Genomic DNA, 22841 nt, shown 5'->3' with positions numbered 1-22841 from the left:
GGCAGCTGGAAATCATAATAATGCCCAATTTTGTGTGATAATTTCCCCTATTTCTCTTTCATTACATACAATGTACAATGTAAGGAAATGCCATGTTTAAAAATGAAGAGTTTATGAAATAAGCCAGTAAATCTCTGACAAAAAACCCCATAAAAGTTTAAGAGAAATGTACTGAAGCCATCTGAACCATTTCATCTTGTAACTTATCTGCACTGCCTTGGCATAACTCTTGTTGGGTCTGACAAGCACGTACATGTTTTATCTGTACTGTTGAGATGTGAAAGCTCTTGTAGCTGCACAAAAATGTGAGCGTAGGCTGAATAAATCCTGCACAGACTACTCACAGGGTACTGGTTTATTAAAGCTCACTGGAGCTTTCATATCAGTCACATTTATTCTCTTGCTAATAGAGTTCAGGAGCAAAACAAGTACAAGGCTGAAGAGGTGCAACATTTACCAATAGAAAGGATCAGTCAGATAAAACACTGGCCTTGGTGTTTGCTTTGTTTTGTGCCATTTAAAATTAAACAACTCAGATTAATAATTACATTGTTGTTCCCATTTTCATGAGAACAGATAGGGTGTTTACATATATATATATACTGTATATATGTAGTGTGAATGGCAACTTCTCTACTTTGAAAGTGTGAATGTCAGAGTTTTTGACCTTGTGAAGCACAGCTGACTCAATATTTCATTACATGAAACCGGAACTATGTCCTCTTGTAACTGTTTGACTTCTTGAATTTGCTAAATTAATTCCCATGATAATTTGGGATCTGGCTGCTAAAATTTAACTCAGCTTGATGATTTGAAACATGTAAATGATAAATAAAAGTAAAAACAAAAGAAAGCTGTAAGGTCAGATGTACATTTTTAAAGTATTCCCATTGCAAAAACTACTTTACAAGAGTCAGAATCCTGTTTTTTGTTCTGTGGACTGTACAATTAAAATGGGGATGAGTACATGAGAATGTGCAATTTAAGAATGAAATGCATGTTGATCTTCAGAATTCAGGAAAAGGCTACCAAAGAAAAAAATAGATACTTGCCTAAAATTTCATAGACAGAGCAAGAAATAAAAAGTTTAAAAGTGAAAATGTAACAAGGAAGGCTGATAAGGATTAAATCAGATGGGACAAATCATTTATTTTAAAGTTTGTCACGTTTATCTTCCAGGTGTGGCAATAATTTTGGATGGAGCTGTACTTGAACATCAAGTTAGTTATCTAGAGAAATAAGAAGCACAAAAAGATAGGGTGTGTTTTCTTCTTTTCATTGGTAGGCTGAATAATACATTTAAATGATTGAGAACAGGCCTAAAAAATTCAAAAAACAAGAAGTTTCAAGAATTTGAAAATGTGTGTTTTAAGTTTAAAGTAGACAGAAAGGAAGTCCTAAAATTGTGCCAGTTCTGCCAGAGTTTATTCAATTCAAACAAGAACATGCCACATAATACTTCTTACACTCATATTACACAATTCATGACATTTCATTTGAAGATTTCTGCAGTTTAGACACATATACTGTCATTCCAAGTTCTCTTTTTAAAAAAAATAAATCTGTGTATTAGTAGAAAAAATAGAAATGCATATTGCAGTGTATTGCATCAGTCCTATGAATCAGTCATGATGAGTGTAACCATGATGTTTTCCAGTTTTAGCCACATCTACAGAAAATGTGCAAATCTACAGAAATTATCGTCATGAAACAATAGGAATGCAATGAGTACGACTGCGGCTGAAAGTCTAAAACTTCAAGTACTAGGTGTCAGTGAAGTTATCAATTATTTTTAAATTACAATAATAACTTAAGGCACTTAATAAATTAACACATACTTGGAAAAATCTACAAATAAAAAGACAAATAAATAAAAAATATAAATACAAAATAACATTAAATAACATATTAAATAACATCTTTTCTTTTAAACTCAGTATTTAGAGCTCAGAAGTCCTTTCTTTCAGAATAACTGTGGGGTTAGGGTTACTGCCGCGCGACTGCGACGTGCTCGAGTTGATGGTCATGGATCCGGTCTCTTTGATGTCAGGCACGTAAAAGGACGCCACTGGACAGGGACCTTGAACGTTGTTGCAAACTAGCCTCTGCAGGGAGGCGGTGTTGACGATGTCAAAGCCGACTGAGCCTCCAAAGGTGCTGGGCTTCCAGTACTCTGGTGAGCAAATGGGATTCCCCATCAGGCCTTTGAGGGAGAAAGGAGCCCCCATCTCCACCATCGTCTCCCCAAAAATGGCGTTCGACCGGGGCTTCTCCACGAGCAGGCCGAGGTAGAGCTCCACAGCGTCAACGTCTCCATACAGCTCCTCCAGTATGGCGGCCATTTCTTTTTCTCCTGTAGAGAAAAAGATAAACGGTTTTAGCTTGTGGTTCAATCTGGCTTGTCTCACTTGCACCACTTCTTAACTTTCCAATTTGATCTTTCCTTTGTCTCCTCACATCTAACCTTTTCCTTAATAACCTCTTAATACCTCTCGGGGTAGCTTTCCTATCCCTCCCTGGAGCTGCTGGTCTCTCTTGTAAGTTTACATCTTTGCTCTTTGTAATGACAATCTGCTTACATTATGCCAGGATGTAATGAACATCTGCCTCTTACAGACATGGAAATAAACATTTAACCTCCCAAACTGCTGGGGTGTAAGTGCAAAAGCATGTCCTTAATAAAACCTAAGTATGTCAAGAGCTGTGTTCAGTAGCTTTAGGTATGCTTTTCAAACTTGTTGACAATTAGACAAAGCAGTAAGAGTCTGGCATTACATGGAAGAGTTGATAATTTCCTGGTAATCCTTTTGCGTCATCTGCTCCACCTACATGTATCAGTCTTTGTTAGTGGTGTTGAATTTGTCTCACCTGTCATGTCTTCAAACGAGGTGTAGGGCTTCATGGAGAATCTCTTCCTGTAGGCATTGAGGGATTGGTAGCGCATTTTTCTGCTGTTCTCGATGGACTTGATGGCGACATACAAGATGGGTCCTGGAACGTTCCTCCCACCAGCGACCTGTAAAAGGGGAATACAATTTTTAAATTCATGAAGCTTTAGAGTCATGTTGGGGTTAAAATGTAGCTGTTCCTTCAGCTGCATTGAGAGTCCTTACCCGTCCTGCAGTCTGCTTGGTAAATGAATCCACCAGGTTGTTGATGCCGTGCTCGGTCATCACAGTGGTGTTGAAGACAAACTCTTTGTAGCTGTAATCCCTCTCCTCGACGTGGAAGCTGTCAGGCATCAGAGGGTGCCAGTGGTAAAGAGTGTTGAACTCTGATGCGATGCGGTTTTGGTACTGGAAGCGTTTGCTGAAGAGCAGCTCTGGGTCAAACTTCAGTTTGAAGTGATATCCGCTCAGGTGCTGCACGTAGTCCTCAATCACAATCTTGATGGTCTCACCTACAGAGATGAAATATGTAATCAAATTTAGGCTATTCTTTCTGCTTAATTTGCATTTTGAAAAAAATATTTCCACTTCCTGCTGCAAAAAGGAAGCTGACATTTCATTACTGCCAAGCCAAAACACGCTACTGTGATTATGATCAATAGCGCTATTCAAGGAATACCAAAACTAGAAACACAACTTCCTCTCCTCGAAACTATTATCAGCCATTCCGCATTCTTGGCGACGTTACGGGAAATATCTTTAAAAGTTTTTTTGCAGAAGTCAAAATTTCTCACCAATAAGGATGAGCCGAGAGGTCTGAAAGAGTCTTTCGTCATCCCAGTCTGGGTGAACTTCCTTCAAAACGTCACACACCCGGTTGTGCTCACGGAGCCAGATGGTGGCGTACATCATGAGGCCTGGGACCAGACCGAACGCCTCGTGGCCAACAGCGAAGCGCTGAGAGTCTGGGACGTGTGGCGGGTAGTGCATTTCAACACCAACATCCTTAACCAGTGGAGGGTACACCTCTCCCTTTATCATCTGTAGAGTTACACAAGAAGGACAAAAAGGAAGTGTGAGACACAGATGTGGATTTGATGCCTTTGTCTTAATGAAATGTGGCTCTCAGCTCTTACCTGATATTTAAGCTTTCCGTCCTTGAAAAGCCTCAGTTTATGTTGCTTCTCCAGGTTTTCACCATAAATGTGGCCGAGATCAACCTAAAAAACCAAAAACATTTTCAGGTCATGATTTAATTTTTCTTACAAGACACCTTGTTTAATAATCTATTCTGAATTAGATTTGACTACTCACCCCGTGGCCTTTAGCCACTGTGAAAGCAGGTCCGTTCTTCATATCAGACTTGAAGAACTGGTGTGTGAAGTGTTGCGCGAAGAACGCAAACATCAAGCTGGTACCCTGCGGGTCTGGAATAAACCGTCTCCTCACCAAGAGCTTTTCCGCCAAAACCTTGACATCAGGTAGCTCCTTTTTACCTGAAAACAATAAGACAAACATCAGCTTAAACACAGCAGGATGCTGGCTTGTGTTTATGATATGATTTCAGGGCAAATGCTCAAAAATGTGCTTTCTTTGTGGCATGCTGGGACAGGTTTGGGCTTGCTTTCATAAGACGGTTTCCTCTCACACAAGCAGAAAAACAAAAGGTTTTATTGTAATCTTCCACTGATGTAATAGGAACGGGATGCTCTTGTGCTTTAAATAAAAATCTAAGAAAACTGGTTCTCCTGAAGCGCAGAAAGTGTACTCACCTACGACTCCCATAGGGGTTGGGCAATCAGCCGGAACTGGAGGAAGGGCACGGGTATAGTAGGACAGATTGGAATAGGCTTCCCAGCTTTTGTATCCATAATCCGCATTGTAAGTAGGAGGACTGTCAATCATATGGGATCGTGCTAGAATGAGGAAGGACATTATTTATTTATTCATGTTGCATAAACTTACAACTCGTTTCTGTATAAATTACTTAATTTCTCCACTGAGTAAAAAGCAGAGGCTTACATGTCAAGACATATTTCATGATGGCATCTCTGAGAAATGAGATATTGTTGATGATGTTCCAGAAACCCTTGAAGTGGGTGAGGATGTAGTGCACCGTGTTGGGTGAAGGCTTTAGGGAAACCTTTATCCAAGTGAGGAACTCAGCTGCAAATGACAGAAATGGGGAAGATGAGTTAAGATGTCAACAGCAGCTCCAATGTATCAATTCGAAATAAAATAGGGGTTTCTTTTTATGCACTTACGTGTTGTGCAGTTTTGTCCATAAAAACCAGTGCGTGTGCAGTCGCATTCATAGTTTTCTGAACCCATCGCTGTGCACACACCCCTGTTCTGGCATGGCTCTGAGCAGCAGGGGTTACCTACAGCGGAGACATTTAGTAAAAATAAAGATCAACATCCTAGAAAGCATTTTAAACATTTCAATTACACCATTCAGACACAGACTCGACAATCAAACTTTAATCTAAAACAATAAAAAACTTACTTCTAAAGTAATTTATATAACTTAAAATCCATACGAAATTACTTTTAAAGTTATTTTTTCTTACCTCCATTGCATAAAGAAACGCTGGTTGCCAGCAGTAAAGCAGCAAGTGTTAAGAAAAGATCCATTCTGCTATGTACTCTCTTCTTTTTGCGAGCCGGTCTCTTTGTCTGCGAGAAGTAAATAAGAGGCAACGCAGACCTGACGCTACATTTATACTCTGAAGTCGCCGCCCACTCTGACCTATTACCTATTAACGGAAGTCTTGTTATGGATATTAAACAAAGGAAAAAAAGAGACAATTTTACAGAACACTCAAATTTCATAAAAGAGATGTATTTTATTAAAATAGTGTTTGACTTTATAATAATGATGTTTATTAGTGTTTCTGTATGTTATACTCGCAAATTGACATAGATAAAAAGAAAAAGAAAAGACAACGAATTGAAACAAAATGGTTATAGGTTGACTTTGAGAGTTTTTTTTTATTAAATTGTAAAAATAAATAGTTATTCTTTTCCTCATCAGTTTTAAAATGTATTGTTAAATTAAATGATTTCAAGAATTTGTGCTAACAGCAAAATGAGACCCAGAATGCTGTAGCCTCGATGTAAATCAGATGAGAAACGGACAGAGAAAGAATACTTGAAATAGGAAGACTATTTATGCTATGAATTAATGAATGGAAAAAGGGTATGATTATATAAGTTAAACTTCATCATACTCCTTTTCAGACTCGCAGTCACCGAATAAGTGTTGTATTTACATGTACTTGAGTATGTAAGTTTGATAGTAAGGTATTGCATTTACACTTAGAAACACAAATGTCTTTATTATTATTAGTTTTTGTTGGTGAAATGTCTGAAATAAATTATCATCAAATCAAAGAGTGGTTTTAACGAGGATGGCAACACGATTTATTTTATGTAGAAAAACAAGTATATGTATAAACATCAAGATAAAAAAAATCTTATATCACTTGACCTAAACGTAACACGTCAACCTGAATGCATTTCAATCAAACCATAACATTATTTTTATTATTCCTCTGACGTATTAATCATACAGATGACAATTACATTGGCTTTTCAAGCCGAAGTGAAAGGTCTGCAACGTATGGCAGAAAAATAAATCAACGTTCTTGTTGGATCAATTAAGTTGAAGTGATGTGATAATATTTAAATTATAGATGGAGAACTTTAATCATAGGATATTTAAAAACACCCCCCCACACACACATTGTCTGGAACAGTAGATTGATTTAGACTGGAATGTATTGAAAAAATATTATGACAGGTTTTTGTCGTCATTGCTGTGTCATGTTCTCTGTTATCTTACTAAAGTGAAAAAAGTGCCCTCGTGTGGAGGAATTTGCGCGTTGGAGCGCATTTGGGAAGGTTCTCTGGGGGGAGTTACCAGCACTGTTCCTGCTGAGTCAACTTCTGACTTTTTTACTGTGGGTTTTCCACACCGTTTACTTTGACAAATGTAACTTTTTCCTTTTGAATTTTTCCCCTTCTTCATCTAACTCAATTTTATCTGTTGCATTAGTTTGAATGCAACAGAACTGAACTCTACCCGACTACCGGGTGCCGAGAAGCGCCTCCTCCATCTTCATTCTTGCACTACGATTATGCTCGCTCAACATGACACATTTAAATGGATTTATAAATTGAAACGCGATCTTGTTCAGGTACGTTTCTGTTTCCTTCTTTATCTGCACACGATGTCGCGCTTTTTGTGACACAAAATCGGACAGACGTGTGAAAGTGTGTCCATAAACTCGGCTACTACTGGAGCCTGGTTTTGAAGGGTTAACGCAGTGGACGCTCACACAGAATAAGGAAGCTGAAAATACATTATTTACGCACATTAAGGTGCATTTTAAAAGTCCAGTTCATAATTGTCTGTTTCAACACCTAAATTTGACAGATTATTGTAAACATAGCTTCTTGCTGGAGGATGAGACAGAGAATATCCGTACACAAGTAGCGCATAAGTTAATAAGAGTGAGCATGTAGTTTAATGTGTTGCTCTAACTGTCATCTGCATTATTCTGCATGATCAAAACCAATGGATTAAAATCAATAAATGTGCATAGCCATAACACTGTCAGTCCGTCTCCAAAGAATCAGGCCAAACCAGTTGTTGGTGTCGAGTGGCCGGTTTTTTTAGATACGCTTGGGAAAGACTGCAAAGTTTTCTCACAGTAAAAGTCCTTCTAAGAAGTTCACAGTGATTCATACACGTAATCCTCCATACTTTTTGTTGTTTTAATGTCTCAGAGTATTAGCAGCGAAACGAGTAAGCCTCCTGTCTATTAAAGTTTGAACTACTGCAGCTGTTTTGCATCATGGCAGGTTGCTGTACTTTATGAAAATGTGAGTGCCGCGGGGGCCGTCCGTGGAGCTATTTTGGCCGCCTGCATGCGCTCATTGTGTGCGGCTGAACCAGGGCAGCCAGCGAGGAGAGCTGGCACCGTCACAAGTTGAAGCTCTTCGCTGCTAAGTACGTGACGGCTGCAGTGAACACAGAGACCCTCTACGTGCTCCCTGTCTACTTGATGACAGCACGCTTTGATGAGCAGATGAAAAAAAAAAAGACTCAATGAACTTCAGCTGTGTTATCGGCATTGCACATGCCCATTTGCGCACCATTCATGCAAATTTCTAAAGAGTGAAAACATTTATGCGGCTAAAAATAATCACCTTGTCGTCTCTTTTGCAAATATACCCCCAGCTTTACATTTTACTGCTGGTTATGTGACACAGCAACTTTGTCACAACTTTGCTTATTCTCAATGAGTCTTCAGGAAGTATCCATACCCCTTGTCTTGATGTTACAACCACAAATTTTAGTGGATTTAATTGCGTTTTATGTGATAAAACAACATAACGTCTTGCTAATCAGAGAAACAGCCATGAATTCTGGTTGCTTTGACTGAGCTGCAGAAATCTATTGCTGAAGTAGTAAAATATTTTGGCAAGATAACTATAAGTCAAGCTCTCCACAAATTTGGCTTTTATTAAAAGTGGCAAGATGAAGGCCATTATGGAAAAGTGATAATTAGGCCATAAATGGGAGGCAACAACATTTGACAGAAAGTCTCAACATTGAACTATTGTGGCTTATATGCAAAACAACGTGTTGATCAAAAACCTATTCCTACCCATCTCACTTAACACACCAAAACAAAACAAACAGACAAAAAACAAACAAACAAACAAACAAACAAACAAACAAACAAACAAACAAACAAACAAACAAACAAACAAACAAAAACACCACCCACACTGTAAAACATGATGATGGCAGCATCATGCTGTGGGGATGCTTTCCTTCAACAGGGACAGGGAAGCTGGTCAGACTTGATGGGAAGATGGATGGAGCTAAATCCAGAATGATTCAGACAGAAAACGTGGGATGGAGGATCATCCTCATGAGGTTCATGATCGTAAACATTCAGTCAAAGTCACACTGGGATGTTTAGAGTCCGGGTGTCAAAACATTTTGTAACGTGGGTCAAAACTGGCAACTCAAGTACCCAGGTAAAAAAAACAAAAACAAAAACTAAACAAAAAACATTTAATGAACTAAAATCACATTAACAATATGCGCAATAACAATCTAAACATATTTTAATTAAGCAGAGAATATTTTTTTTCTGTGATAATGTCTAAATCATTGTAGATTCAGAGCTTCAAAAGGGTTTTGCATGTTTTCTTTATTGGAAGAAATGCATTCACTTTACCAATTTAACACATTTTGTCTATTATTACAAATAAAAACATAATTTAGGTCAATCTTTATTTGAAAAAACTTTAATACTGTAAATAAAAGCAGACTTGGGCCTACCAAAGTCTACATTAGCATATAAATCAATGGATCATTGCGATCCTAGCTACCATCACATTAAAGAGAAAGCACAAAAGCTTGGACCTTAAAAGATAAATACATTGTGTTGTAGTTAACATTTTTATGAGAAACTTTTAACTTCTGGATTATAGTTTTTTCCTAATTGGATAAAAAAGTCTTCATCTGCGTCAATCACATGTACTGGTGGGATTCATTTGTGGCATTCAGGGGCCACACAGAATCAGTCCAGAGGCCATAAATGGTCTGTTAGAATGTCCCAGTTCAAGTTCAGGCCTGAAACCAGTTGGAAATTTGCTGTCAGTACTTGCACCTTTATGCTTAAAGACACTCCATCCAATCTGACAAAGCTTGAGCTTTCTGCAAAGATGAGTGAGCAAGAATTTCACCCCGTAAGAGCAATGCTGGTGGTCCACATAAAGCATGTCTCTGTAACTGCAGTGAACCTATTAATTCTCAGAGGAGTTGAGTATTTAATACATGCCACACATTTTAAGGTTTTAAAGCAAAGACAGAAAACTTAATATTAAAGAACTTTGAACTCAACAGACTCACAGTTTGATTCGTTTTGGTACTCTAACTTGTCATATCAAGAACATAAAGATGTATAAAACACACACATTCATGCACACATTTGTTTTTGGTCTGGTTGTCTTATCACAAGTTAGTGGTTCAGCACACTTCCTTTTGGTTCTGCCGAGATGCGAAGGGTTCTGCTGATAATGACGGTTCTGGGCTGCACAATTGTCAAAACTTTTGTCTTTTATCCCAGCCTGGAATCTGTCTGCATGGAGGTTTTATCATCACTCTGTGTGCTAATGGGTAATCCATCAACGCACCAACCAGTTGTCCATAATTGAAACTTATCGCAAATACATTTAAAAAAAAAAAAAAATTCTTGTTTGTTAAATGTATGAAAATTCCAACTCTAGTTTGTTAGTACTGGTTAGCAAACAATATATTTCTGATGCCTTTTTAATATTTAGTTTAGTAAAAATGAGAAAGTTTTGCGATGTTGCCGTGATGAATAGAGATAATCTTTTTCTTGTCCTTTTATTTGGTGTCAAAACTCATACCTTCAAAAAGAAGCTGCATAGATTATTTTTTTTCCAAGGTTAACTCCTTATTATAGTTAACTGGTGACCTAAAACAAAGTTCATTTTCCCAAAGTTAACCTGAAAAGTTTGCTTGCTTTCGTTCTAAGGAAGAAAATCAGATCTTCATCTAAATCAGCTTCTTCTGTTGTTGTTTCAGGCCAACTGCATCAGTGTGTGACTGAGATGCGCTGAGTCAAAGTTTACATCACGTCGAGGGCTTTCCTGAGAATTACTCTCCAAACATTGCAATGGCTTCCAATATAATTGTGAGTATGGGACGGTGTGATATTTCTAGCACAAATGAAGCAAAAAAGAATGGTACTTGGCATGTGCCAGTATGAGATTATCATGGTATGATGTGAAAATACCACAGGGTTTCATGATATCAAGATACTAAAACACAAATCTGTGAACAAAAATGTACCCGACGATCCAACTGGCTTTATTAAAAACAAATGGGAAGCAATCAAATACTTTATAACACCATCTGTAACATTTAGTTATCATTTTGACTTTTAAGGAGAAATATTAAAGGAACTTCTTGGAGATTAAATTTCCACTCGTTTCAATTGACATCTGTTCAAGAAAACGAAAGATTTAAGGGAACTCCTGACAGCTTTCTGCAGTGGTTGAGTTTCTTTTTATTAGTTCATTTTATTATATTGTTGAGCTGTTCACCTATTTTATTGAGCTGGATTTGTAGTAATTTGCCTGTACAGCAAATATGTGCATCCTAGATTGTCTTAAATGTGGTTAATAGTTTTGAATGCGAAGCTATTTAATAATTTCATTGTATCTTCATACATGTAGCTGCTCTATGCCAAAAAGTAAAACATATCCCAGATGGTTCAGTCCTTCCACAGAAGGACTCAGATAATTTTCCTTCAACAAATGCAAATTAAAGTGTCAAAAACCCAAACTATTGATGTACAGATCAGAGTTTTTTCTTAATTTGAACACAGGTTTGAGATCATCTTTGTAAGACTAGTATTCCTGACATTCTTGTGCCATCTTGAATTTGTTATATTTCCTGTGTTTAGAGTTTTAAAACTAAAATGTCCTTTAGGAGTAAAATGATATCCAGATGACACCCATGTGATAGTGTTCTTTCAAGGCTGCTGTAATGTTTTGGGAATGGGCCCACCTAAAAATTACTCTGGATGTAACAAGGTAACATAGCAACAGACGAAGAGAAACGCATGTTCTGCTTTTTAATAGAGCAAATGGATGACGCCCACAGTTTAGTTGCAGTTAACACAATCTATTTCTAAACTGTCAAAATTGTTGTAAGGACAAAAAAAAGAAAAAAAAAAGTAATCTTAGATTTTACAAATTAATATGTAACATTGCAGTTCCCTCTGTAATTCCTAGGGTGTGATCAATAAACAGAAATAGATACATGCCTAAGCCTATTACTGATCATACCAAAGAAACAAGTGATGTTTGATTTTGAGCTGTGAGTCAGCACATCCTGTCTGTCTTATTGTGATAGTTTGATAAATGGTTATAACATTCTCAGCTCGTGAATACAACTGGGTGGATTCTGTTTAAACTGGAGTGTTGCCAACACAATCAAATAGAGAATAATTTTTTTTTCTTTTTAGAAATATATGAAGCAATAATTACTGTAATTGTGCCACATAATTCTGGGGAAAGTTAATTTTCGCACTGGGGAGTATACTTACTTATGTTGCCTGAGGAAGATAGCAGTCAATGACTGTGATCTAAGTTTGGAGAAACAAAAAAATTAAGTCAAGCTCACAACTATTCAGAGTAGAAACAACTTGAACTGTAATTTTCTGTCATTTTGCACAAATTTTAAACCTTCCGTTCAAGTCCAGCAAACTTTAATCTATGCTCTCCATTTTTGCCTCAATGAGTCATCTACTTTCTGGCTTTTTTATCAACCAAACAATGTTTGTGTTTTCATTAGAGATGTCCCAATCAAATTTTTGAATATCATTGTCAGTGTAGTTGACTGCGTCCAAACATAATAGCTTTTGTCGTCATAAATTTCTATTGTGTTAAGTTGGTCGCACCCTAAAAGTCGTCATCTTCCAAAAAACATTGAAAAGATGGAATGTGCCGGAAGTGCTTGCAATACGTCTGTAGTTAGCAATTATTTTAAAAAAGAAAATGGAAGTTGTTTAGCTGCCTGTTTTAGTCTATAATTAATCTGCATAACCCTGGAAATAAAAAATAAATGTAGTCTTTAACTGTATAGTACACGCATACATGTTTTCAATCAAAGAGGGACAAAGTGAAACGTTTCACAATGGGTTTGATTATCAGCCGTCATGCCAAACCTGCCGGATGTTTTCCTTGGTTGACGATTCATTTTACAACCGACTTTCTCATGCAAATCTGTTGTCATTTTCTTTACGCTGGTTTTACAAATTTTCTCACACATTCTGTGTGAGAAAATTGTTTTGAACTAAATATGAGCTGTGTTGTAGGTGGAACATCAAATCTCTCACAAATTCACTGTGACTGTGGTTCGTGCTGAAAGTGTTACCAAAGGAGCGCTTGGTGACCTGCGTAAGTATTTAAGCGTATTTTAAACAATTATGAATCTGAATGCTCCATGTTTTCATTGTTTTGAGTAGATTTTTGTATTCATATTCATTAAAAATGTAAAATAAATATTATTAATGATGTCTAAAATGCTATTTAGGCAATAGATGTCACAATTTACACTGCATTCTTTTTGGTAAGATACTATGGTTATGAGATGATGCAAAAAATGTAGCATAAGCATAATAAGTGCCAATATTAAATAAAAGTAACCCCAGAATAGAGCCTTGAGGAACTTTATACATATAAATACGCTTGCTTATATTTCTGATTTCCAAATGACACAAAAGAGTCTCTTTCTGCCAAATTAGATCTGATCATTTAGTAAATCTACCCAATCTGTGATGTGTTTAGTGGATACTCCAGATCCATATGTGGAGCTGTTCATCCCAACTGCTCCGGAGAGCAGGAAGAGGACGAAGCACATAGACAACGACATCAACCCAAAGTGGAATGAGACTTTTCATTTCATTTTAGATCCCTGCCAGCCGAATGTGTTGGAGGTGAGATTTGCATTTGAAAGTCCAGTTCTAGTTCTGCAGTGTTAGACTGAGAAATGATGCAACAGAGCGCAAATCCATTTAACACAGCTTGTGTTATTATGAAGTATGAAAGTACCACTGCAACTATAAAACAGGACTATGACTCAAAATGTTTCGTTTTTTTTGCTTAGACAATTTTCCAAAGTTTGTTTAATTTAATCTGGGTGAAGCTAAACAGAATACTCACACATTTCCACTGAAATGTTCTACAGCATAAACTTTACTGTTTATTCCAATCAGCTGACATTAATGGATGCCAACTATGTTATGGATGAGACACTTGGGACGGCATCCTTTGACATCACCAAGCTCAAAGTGGGCCAGAAAAAGCTGGAAACTTTCAAATTCGGAAAAGTAAGGCTGTCACTTTCGTTTATACGTCCTAATATTTGTATGCTTGAATGGCAAATGTTGTTGGAAAATGTTCTCCCAATTTAATTTAATTTAAATTCTCGCAAATGACTATCAAAGGTATTATGTAAATGTGCATTACTGCAGAAATGAGCGCTTTGGACGCATGTCAGGAAAGCCTCGGTGAAATAATGTCAGGAATGATGATATATTTACATGTTTATTGAGGTGGTTGTGTGCCAAGAGTAACATCTTTTTCCATTTGGATAGTTTGTTTCCTGCTGTGGCTTCTGTCACACTTAAATAACCACATAATGTTTATTTTTACAGGCAACCAAAGTACACTTGGAGATGATAGTGGAAATCTGGTAAGTTTTTAATCAAAATTAAATATTGTTTAGTTAAATTTAAAAAGTAATATTGGTTAATAAAGGTGCTGTCACAGTAGAACCAGACTAACTGCCTAACAAAGTAAATGAGTAATCAAATACAGTCTGCAGCTGATTCCTTCCCGTAATTGCATTTAATGCAATGTTCCAGAAAAAGTTTGTAATTAAATGAAGGTGAGTGATAAAGATGAAAGAGTTTCACAGCAGACCACCTGACAGCAGATCTTATCCGACCAAAAAGATCAGTTTTGATCATCCTGTTGGCAGATTTTATTCTCTAACCACCTGCTTGCTCTACATGAGTCACCATTTTAGTGAAACCTAAATCTTATTTTCTGCATCTTCAGCACAAACCTGGACCTGAGGTTCAGCTTGGCCTTGTGTGACAAAGAGAAGGAGTTTCGACACACCCGCAGAGAGAGAGTGATGCTCGGCATTAAAAAGCTCCTCGACATGGAGAAGCCTTGCTTCCTCCCCAGCTCTCCGCAGGAGGTGAGTGCAGAAACGCAGAGGCATTTTTTTACATTTACTATTGAACCGGCAGCTGGTTACTGAAGTGATAACTTAAGTTCTCAGTTTTACTCACTTTATACTCCTACCTAGAAACAGGCTGGAATGTAATGACTCAGCATGTTTTTAACACACTTTTTTCGTGTCATTTTTAACACATTTTAAATGGTCACATTTAAGTTCTTACTTGCAAAAGTTTCACCTGTTTGAATTAAAAAAGTAAACACTGCTTACACTTCAGATGTACAACTTCTATGTCGTTTTTCAATTACTTGGTGCCTAAATAACACACATGACACGGTGAAGTGTTTACAGAGTCTTGCAAAAGTATCCAACCTTTTTAATTTTATCAACTTTTTCTCACATTACTCCCTTGAAATTCATTGCATGTTATTTTATGAGAAACCTGAAATAGCACATATTTATGAACCAGAAGAAAAATGATAGTTTTAAATTTTGTTTATTAAAATAATGTCTGGATTGGGTTTAACTTACATTTGTTTGTCAGACCTTTTTCTTTAGTTACAATTTAAATCAAACCAAATTTATATGTTAGAATGACCTAGTCAAAGTCCAGACCTAACGGTGGTTAGAAAGGGATTTTCACAAAAGCTTTCCATCCATTTTGACTGAGCTTGAGCCATTTAGCAAAGAATGGGTAAAAATATTTAATAGTTAATAAATAAAGGAAAATTTGGAAAACATGATTTTCCCCCTCACACTTATTTACCACTTTAGTTTGGTTCATGGAATCGAATCCGAGTTACTTACATTGAACTTTATGCTTGCAGTCTGAAAAAACAAAAGTTTATGAGGTATAATGTTTTTTGTAAAGCACTGTAACTCTCACATGGTATGGGAATAAACAACAACAATATGGCTGCCATTCGGTTAAAAATAAATCATCAGGAGTTGGTATGCGGGTGGTAAAATAATTATAAATTATGTAATATATAAAAAAAAACCTGAACAGATTCAAACAACAAACAATATCAGTGTTGATTCTCTCTACAAAACGTATAAGGCTTTACTTTGGTCAGTGACCCATAATAAGGAAACACTTTGATCTGGTTCACAGTCAGCTCAATGCAAAATCAAAACTTGTTTTTTTTTGTTTTTTTATCAGAAAGGTAAGCTAACGTTTATCCTGTCCCCTCACTGATAACCTGAAAAACAGGAAGGGTTAATATTGGCTCTGAAACTGTTTTCATAATGCATTACGTTAACCCTGCCACTGACATGAAACAACATGATATTTCCTACATTTCTACATCATCTCTGCTGAGTTTATTCCGTTTTACAAAGTAGTGATGGTTCTGATGTGTGTTTACAGTAGTATTTGCTTTACTCCACATTCCCGCTTATCTTTAGCTCCAGGAAAGGTTATTTAAAAAATGACCAAAGGAAAAACAGTCCAAAGCGTTAAGGTCTGTTGCCTTTAGACATTATAATCAGGCTTCAGTGCAGACTTACTGACATGAACTGGAAATCTCTGACGCAAAACTCCAACCTTTTCTCCCATGCATTTAGTTTAGCTTCCTGTCCCACCAGAGCTGTTTTGGCGTGGTGCCCCTGCTAGCTGGCGATAAGCTCTAGCCAGACGTTCTCTCTCCTCATTGTACGAGAAGTTATGGAGGGATGAGGTATCCAGTTACAGTCTTTTACTGTGAAGGCTATCCTCCAACTCCCTTTGTGGCCTGACGGTGGAAATATTCAGAAATTATGGATTTTACAGGCTGGGAACTTGTGTTACACAATAAGAATTAGGAAATAGCTGAAGTGGTTAAAACACAACTTGGGGAAGGGACTGCTGCAAAGGCATGATGTAACTAGCTCGGCATTCAAGCTGTGCAAAGGGAAATTACTAAAGCTTGAAGAATAATCCAGATTGAATCCACTGTTTTTAAGCCTGTAGGTTATAAAGATGTTAATAAGCATATCTTTTTTCCTCTTATTATAAATTTGCTTGCCTGTTCCAGGTTCCAGTGATAGCCATTGCAGGTTCAGGCGGGGGTTTTCGTGCAATGGTCGGGTTTTCTGGAGTGATGAAGGCCCTGTTTGAGTCTGGCGTCTTAGACTGTGCCACATATGTTGCAGGCCTCTCTGGATCCACGTGGTACGTGTTTACCTGCTCTGTTTTCTTCATGTCTCACCTTTATCATACTTGTTTCTTTGCCTTTTCTTTATTTATTAGTATTTTCTTTTCTCTTACTTTGTCTCGCCACTGCAATCATGAACTTCAGTGTATTTTGGGGGGATTTTATGTGATATATCAACACAAAGCAGTGCATATTTGGAGAGTAGAAGGAAATGATTCATGGATTTCAAACTTTTTATATCCAAAAATATGAAATAGAGTCCAGTGACCAAACATATCTGGAGGAGTTGCAGCCCTGCAGAGGCCAGTTGAGAGATTTGGTTGCATGCCCTCCATAAATCCACCATTGATGGAAGAGAAAACCTTAACTAACAATACACATCAGTCAGAACACATGTTGGTATCAGCAAAATGCAGTTAATCAGTAACGACTCAGTGGGAATGCTTTTCTTCAGTAGGAAGATCAAAACTCGTCAGAGTCAGAGATGGAAAGGCAATGGGGAGAAAAAAAACTGTTAAAGACTTGGAGCATGACTCACATAAAATCCCTTCAAAATATATCAAAGTTTGTGGTTGTATGACAGCAAAAATTACTTATTTGTACTTATTTATTCTGTAATTGTAATTTGAAACCACCTCTTTCTATCGTTCTTCCACTTTATCTCTCCAGGTACATGTCTACTCTCTACTCCCACCCCGACTTTCCAGACAAGGGTCCGAAAGACATCAACAGTGAGCTGATGAAAAGAGTCAGCGGCAATCCTCTCAGACTGCTGCTGCCCCAGCACATCACCAACTACATCCAGGCCCTGTGGACCAAAAAAGCTTCAGGGCAGCCAGTTACATTTACCGATGTATTCGGCATGCTCATAGGAGAAACTCTTATACCTGCGGTAGGAGCCACATACAGCTACTATTTATTTTACTCATGAAAACCAGTGAATTCCCCTGTTTTAGTCTAACTCAATTATTAAATGTTTATTTTCTTTAAAAGAAACATTGGTTGTTTCTGACTAAGCAGTGTATTTCTGCAGTTAGCATTGAGAGAGGGCACAGATTTTTTTTCACAGATTATCTGTCTCATATCAAACTGTCACAACATAGTGACAGTTTTAATAAATATGTAAAAAAAAACAAAACATTTTTATATAAATTTACCTACTGTAGTTTGGGGAATGTAATTATTATTTCTTAGATGTTAGAAATGTGGACATTAGTGCGTATGAACTGATTCAAGCATTATGGTCTCTTTATTCAGAGAATGGATATCAAGCTAAGTAACATCCAGGGGAAAATAAACCAGTCCCAGAGCCCTCTACCTCTCTTCACATGTCTACACGTCAAACCAGATGTTTCAGAGCTCATGTTTGCAGGTAATTCGTATTCTTGTTTTATGTTAAAAGCTCATCTCTTTTACCTCATATTCCCAGCAGACCTATATTTGCATGAATAATGAGTAATGTATACAGATGTTCAGTGAGACCACATGCAAAATAAGCAGCCAACACATATTCCTTGTAATGTAGCGTTGGTGTCAAAGACAGGATGTGGTCCGATGTGTTCAGCCCTCATTTAATTCTGCAGTTACAGAAAACATTAGCTGAGCTAAATAAAGGAACTATCTTAAGCACCAGTTTGTGGTTATTCTAGGTTTGTCCCATATAACACAACACTTCCTCTTTGTTGGTGTGGGCTCTATGGTAACTGCTTCAGTGAACTGCAGTTAAACTTTTAAAAAGAGAAAGAACTAAGGACTAAACTGCTGCTATCTTAACTCATTTCATCGTTAGTTGGCGGTCGGCTCATTATGACAAAAACGGTCCTTATCAATGAGTGTGTTTGTGTGTTTTTGTGTGTCGACCGGTCCAGGCTTTAACCTGCCTTCGTTGGTATTAGTGCCATGTTTAAAAACCAGGGTTTAGTTGAACTTTTATTGGATATTAAATAAGACATCTGTAAACAATAAAACAAAGACATGGAGCTACAATATTAATAAAAAGTCGGATTAGCTCTGGTATTTTAAGATTTCATTGTCTCCTGTTCATTTATATTAACTTTCACAGAGTGCAACACAAGGAGTTCCAGTTTATAAACTGCATTTCTGACTCAGTTTCACCGTCAATCTTTTAATTTCACTTTGTAGTGATGAAAAAATTTAGTTTTAATTGCTGTTTGACTACAAATGTTCCAGTGTTGCTAAAAGGAGATAAGCAATCAGGCACTCTTTGTAAAGAGAGAGAAGACTTGACAGATTGATTTACACTTAATTCCATGTAGGGATGTTCGACAGCAAACACAGCCATGATTTATGAAAACTAATCAAAAAGTGGGATGGAGGGAAAAAACAGCAAACTTTCTTGCAGTTCAGCATGTAGCAGGTAAACCTGTGTCTTTAAAGTCAGTAGAAACCATGATCTTTTACTGAACACAGAGTATTAACCACTTCCTTTTGATTGCTTTTATAAATGAGTGCAAGTGTGGCAAGCTCTCACAAGTCTAGCCCCTTCAAACTCTTTCATACGCGACACATTTCTTCTAAAAAAAAAAGAGGTCTTTAAGTCTTTACTGAACTTAAAAGAAAATAAAACAAATAGAAAGTGATGGTCAAAAGACTCTGTTACTCTCAAGGTGCCAGACTTCTACAATGAGCAAGTACTTTCATAAACTAATTAGTCAATAACCAATCAAAATAATCTCAATAAGCTTATGCACAATACAATTACAGATCCTTATCTTTTTCAAATAGCAGAGTAAAAAATAAAAACTCATGTAAACACAAAATAACATTTTGTATTAAGTTCCAAAAATGTATATATATGGCTCATACAATGAGCTTTTCCATTTCTTGGCTGCACACACCTTCTTCCGATGCTCATAAAAATATATGTTTTGACAAGTTTTTTGTATTCAAACACTTAAAGACCGTTTTTCACAAACAAAGGTAGTTTATGTAGTTATTTTAAGGAATGATTTACCCACAAATAACTTAGGGAGATAGATGCAATTAATCTTCCGTTAATTATTTACATTTTTGAATGATTTTCTCTTGTTTTAATACAACACAAATCAGCTAACTATCGTCCTAACGGTTTGAAAATGTCTGGACAGCGTGGTGGTACTTTTAAGATTATGCACATTGTACTTGTTCTTAAAGGTTTAATCACTGATTTAGACATTTGGGTGTTATGGTTTGCATTGTTTTATATCTACACTGATATATACTGTATATGTCCCACTGATTGCTTGTTCTCTTGTTTTTTGTAACCCTGTGTGAAATAAATAAAGAAATAAAATAGCTTGTGAAACAGGCAAAAGCAAAACATGAAAAGAAACATAAGATCTTAGGTTTTCAGTGCATAAGAAGGCACTGGGAAGCCAATAAGACAGTAGGAGGGTCTTTAATTCTGTCATGTAGATGTAGAATCTAATACACAACTAAATGCAGACAAATGTAAAAAAGACTACATAACCTCACATTGACATTTAAGATTATTTTTTTTCCTTTCAAAAACATAATCTTTGAAAGGAAAGCGTAGACTCGGCAGTGCGGTCAACTTATTGTAAAATCTTTGTAGTTAATCACATCACAAACGTCTTATTGTTCGCCTGAGTGTCGTTATCAGCTGAGCTGCACTGAACCTGAACACTAACATGCCGAATAACTTTTTAAAATGTTCCTTTTGAATTTCTACATTTTAAAATACATAGTATATAGATTCACATCCCTGAAAGTACATTTGATGTCACAGAAGCACTAGCAGGTGCATGATTTCCCTTAATTGACAGTTAAATATAATTTACAGATGAATCACATATTCTACCCTCCTGTTACGTTTATTTATTTGCATATAGATCAGATAATTATTGAATTATTCCGGGAAGGGGTCACCCACAATCACGTGGGGAGATATTTCACTGTGGGCCGATTTACTGAGAAATTTCCCTCGAGATTTGATCCACCGGGGTGTCAGTTTATTATAAATATGCACAGGGCTCTGCTCTCACAATAGCCTCTGTGAGAAAACTGACCCGGAGTAAGGTATTCCCTCTCTTGTTGTTGATGAAAAGGTACTATTGTGAAGAGCCACTTCGACACGCATTTACGAAGATGACGCAAAACCTGTACCCAATCTGGAATTACACGTTTCTCTTTTCTTATCACACAGCAGCGGTACCTAACAGTTGAAAAAAAAAAAAAACTGTCTCGATGACAAACATTGCAACCGTGTAAGTGTGAAAATGACATTTACTACCTTAGGTAGTTGTCCAACCGTGAAGCAGTTAAGTTTTGTTGATGTGATTAGTAATGTTTGAAATGTGGACATGTACCAGAGGAAGTCTCCACAAACTTAGGAATGCTTACGCTCACACGTTCACGCTCACACGCTGGCAGAATTTCAGTTATTTTTAGAGCCTATTATTCAGAAGATATAAATTATTTTACTCATGGTGGGGTGAAGCCATTTACTGTCATCCTGTTGTGTTAGTTTTTTCAATTATATTGACATCAGAAGCTACCCACATAGCCCCGATCAAAGGTTGACAGCTTGATGTCTGTTGTTTTTTATTTTTGTAGATGAAGTACTTTGTTTTCTCAGATAATAAAAATGTCAGTTCTTGGAGAAAAGCCTTCAGTCCCTTTAAGGTCTGGGTTGTCTTAAAGGAACTGCGTGTTTGATTCCATCCTAAAGTGCCTCAATGATAGGAAACCAGGAGACTAAGGCTGCAATTCTTGATGCTCAATTCCAGTTTTTTGCTGAAATCCAATTGTCACAAGCAGTGCAATGTTTAGAGAGGTAATAATAAACTGAGTCGTTTCATAGCGCCATTGTAAAGTTAACTGGACAATGGGAGCCAACAGTATTGTATCAACACAAAGGAAGGTAATAAAAAGAAAACACAACTAATATTAGTGGCTTTTTGTGGCACATTGATTGCAATTTCTTTACCGAAATCTGTTTGGATGCGCAGTGCGCTTCACTGACACAGACTTCTTTTACAGGTTCATAATCATAATTTTTTATCAATTGTTTATGTCTAGATTAGCTGCGTCTGCCACATTTAATCTGACATGAAAGTCAGATTAAACGTGACATTACCGTTCAGACTGCAAATGTTTGGAAGTGGCACAGATCAGATATTATTGGGGGTGAAAAGATCATGGCAGTTCAAACTGCGGGTCTCATTCACCTGCTGTGTGAACATAGCCTCAGATGGTTGCTCCAGAAATGTAACTTTTTGCTGCTCAAGACTGGCGTGGTTAAATCCCAAAAGTACTGAATCCCTACACAGGCTGTTTATGAGGCGACTATATTTGGTAGATGTACCAAAAGGGGATGTTAAAAACAAATTTAAAAACTACTGATGGCACCTTTTAAATTTCGTTGTCCTTGTGACAATGACAATAAAGATTTATCTCTCTTATTTCTCTACTGTGGTTCCAGGCAAAGGCAGCTTTTAAAGTTTTTAATGTTGCTTTCCCATCATTTATTACATCTAAAGTGGATACATTATTTGGTGAGTAACAATTTTTCACATTAACTAATTCCAACCTCCAGATTGGGTGGAGTTCACCCCGTATGAAATCGGAATGGCAAAATATGGCACCTTCATGACGCCCGACCTGTTTGGAAGCAAGTTCTTCATGGGAACAGTTGTGAAGAAGTATGAAGAGAACCCTCTTCATTTCCTGATGGGTAAGGATGACAATTTCAACCAGAGCACTTGATTTGGGTGTCTTCTGCTGTTCAATATTGACTGAGCATGTTTTGGTGTGGCAGGTGTGTGGGGAAGTGCCTTCTCCATTCTGTTCAACCGAGTGCTGGGAGTCAAGGACACAGCCGGAGGCAGCACCATGGAGGAGGAGTTAGGTAATCTATTATTCTGTTTTCTCCTTTTATTTGGAAACAAAATGAATGAGAAATGTAACAAAACTGTTTCACCAAGTTAGCTTAGAGATCTGTCAGGAGTTTCAGCTGGAGATTTTTAAACGTATATCCCGTCTCTAGTTTTC

At 37.1% G+C, this 22841-nt stretch overlaps 2 protein-coding genes across 2 annotated transcripts in view; one reads left to right on the top strand and one right to left on the bottom strand.

Annotated features, from left to right (window-relative positions):
• Positions 1 to 1406: 1406 nt before the first annotated feature.
• On the bottom strand, positions 1407 to 7012 carry ptgs2 (prostaglandin-endoperoxide synthase 2). The gene is made up of 11 exons (XM_023339780.1): positions 6981 to 7012; positions 5459 to 5658; positions 5153 to 5269; positions 4911 to 5054; positions 4661 to 4804; positions 4203 to 4384; positions 4025 to 4108; positions 3683 to 3929; positions 3114 to 3400; positions 2869 to 3016; positions 1407 to 2353 (listed from the first exon to the last, which is right to left on the bottom strand). The coding sequence occupies exons 1-11, from the start codon at positions 7010 to 7012 to the stop codon at positions 1941 to 1943; spliced, it is 1998 nt and encodes a 665-aa protein (XP_023195548.1). The 3' UTR covers positions 1407 to 1940.
• Positions 6789 to 22841, top strand: part of pla2g4a (phospholipase A2 group IVA) — a 31747-nt gene continuing 15694 nt past the window's right edge. The window contains exons 1-12 of the mRNA XM_014470563.2: positions 6789 to 7087; positions 10522 to 10630; positions 12821 to 12902; positions 13293 to 13441; positions 13721 to 13834; positions 14162 to 14199; positions 14568 to 14712; positions 16710 to 16846; positions 17499 to 17721; positions 18087 to 18201; positions 22387 to 22524; positions 22609 to 22698. Of these exons, the coding sequence (XP_014326049.1) occupies positions 10613 to 10630; positions 12821 to 12902; positions 13293 to 13441; positions 13721 to 13834; positions 14162 to 14199; positions 14568 to 14712; positions 16710 to 16846; positions 17499 to 17721; positions 18087 to 18201; positions 22387 to 22524; positions 22609 to 22698 (1249 nt within the window). The 5' untranslated portion in view covers positions 6789 to 7087; positions 10522 to 10612. The remainder of the gene's footprint in view (positions 7088 to 10521; positions 10631 to 12820; positions 12903 to 13292; positions 13442 to 13720; positions 13835 to 14161; positions 14200 to 14567; positions 14713 to 16709; positions 16847 to 17498; positions 17722 to 18086; positions 18202 to 22386; positions 22525 to 22608; positions 22699 to 22841) is intronic.

Source organism: Xiphophorus maculatus, chromosome 9 (assembly GCF_002775205.1).
Source record: "Xiphophorus maculatus strain JP 163 A chromosome 9, X_maculatus-5.0-male, whole genome shotgun sequence".
NCBI lineage: Eukaryota > Metazoa > Chordata > Actinopteri > Cyprinodontiformes > Poeciliidae > Xiphophorus > Xiphophorus maculatus.
Note: the sequence above shows the minus strand (reverse complement) of the source record. Positions and strands in the feature narration are given on the sequence as shown.

Bases quoted from the DNA above. Each gene is read 5' to 3' on its own strand.
- ptgs2 (XM_023339780.1), bottom strand. From the start codon at position 7,012: ATGAAGATGGAGGAGGCGCTTCTCGGCACCCG. The intron at 5,659-6,980 runs GTAGTCGGGTAG...ATCCATAACAAG, and splicing joins GAGGCGCTTCTCGGCACCCG to ACTTCCGTTAATAGGTAATA. The intron at 2,354-2,868 runs GTGAGACAAATT...TTTTCTCTACAG, and splicing joins CTCGTTTGAAGACATGACAG to GAGAAAAAGAAATGGCCGCC.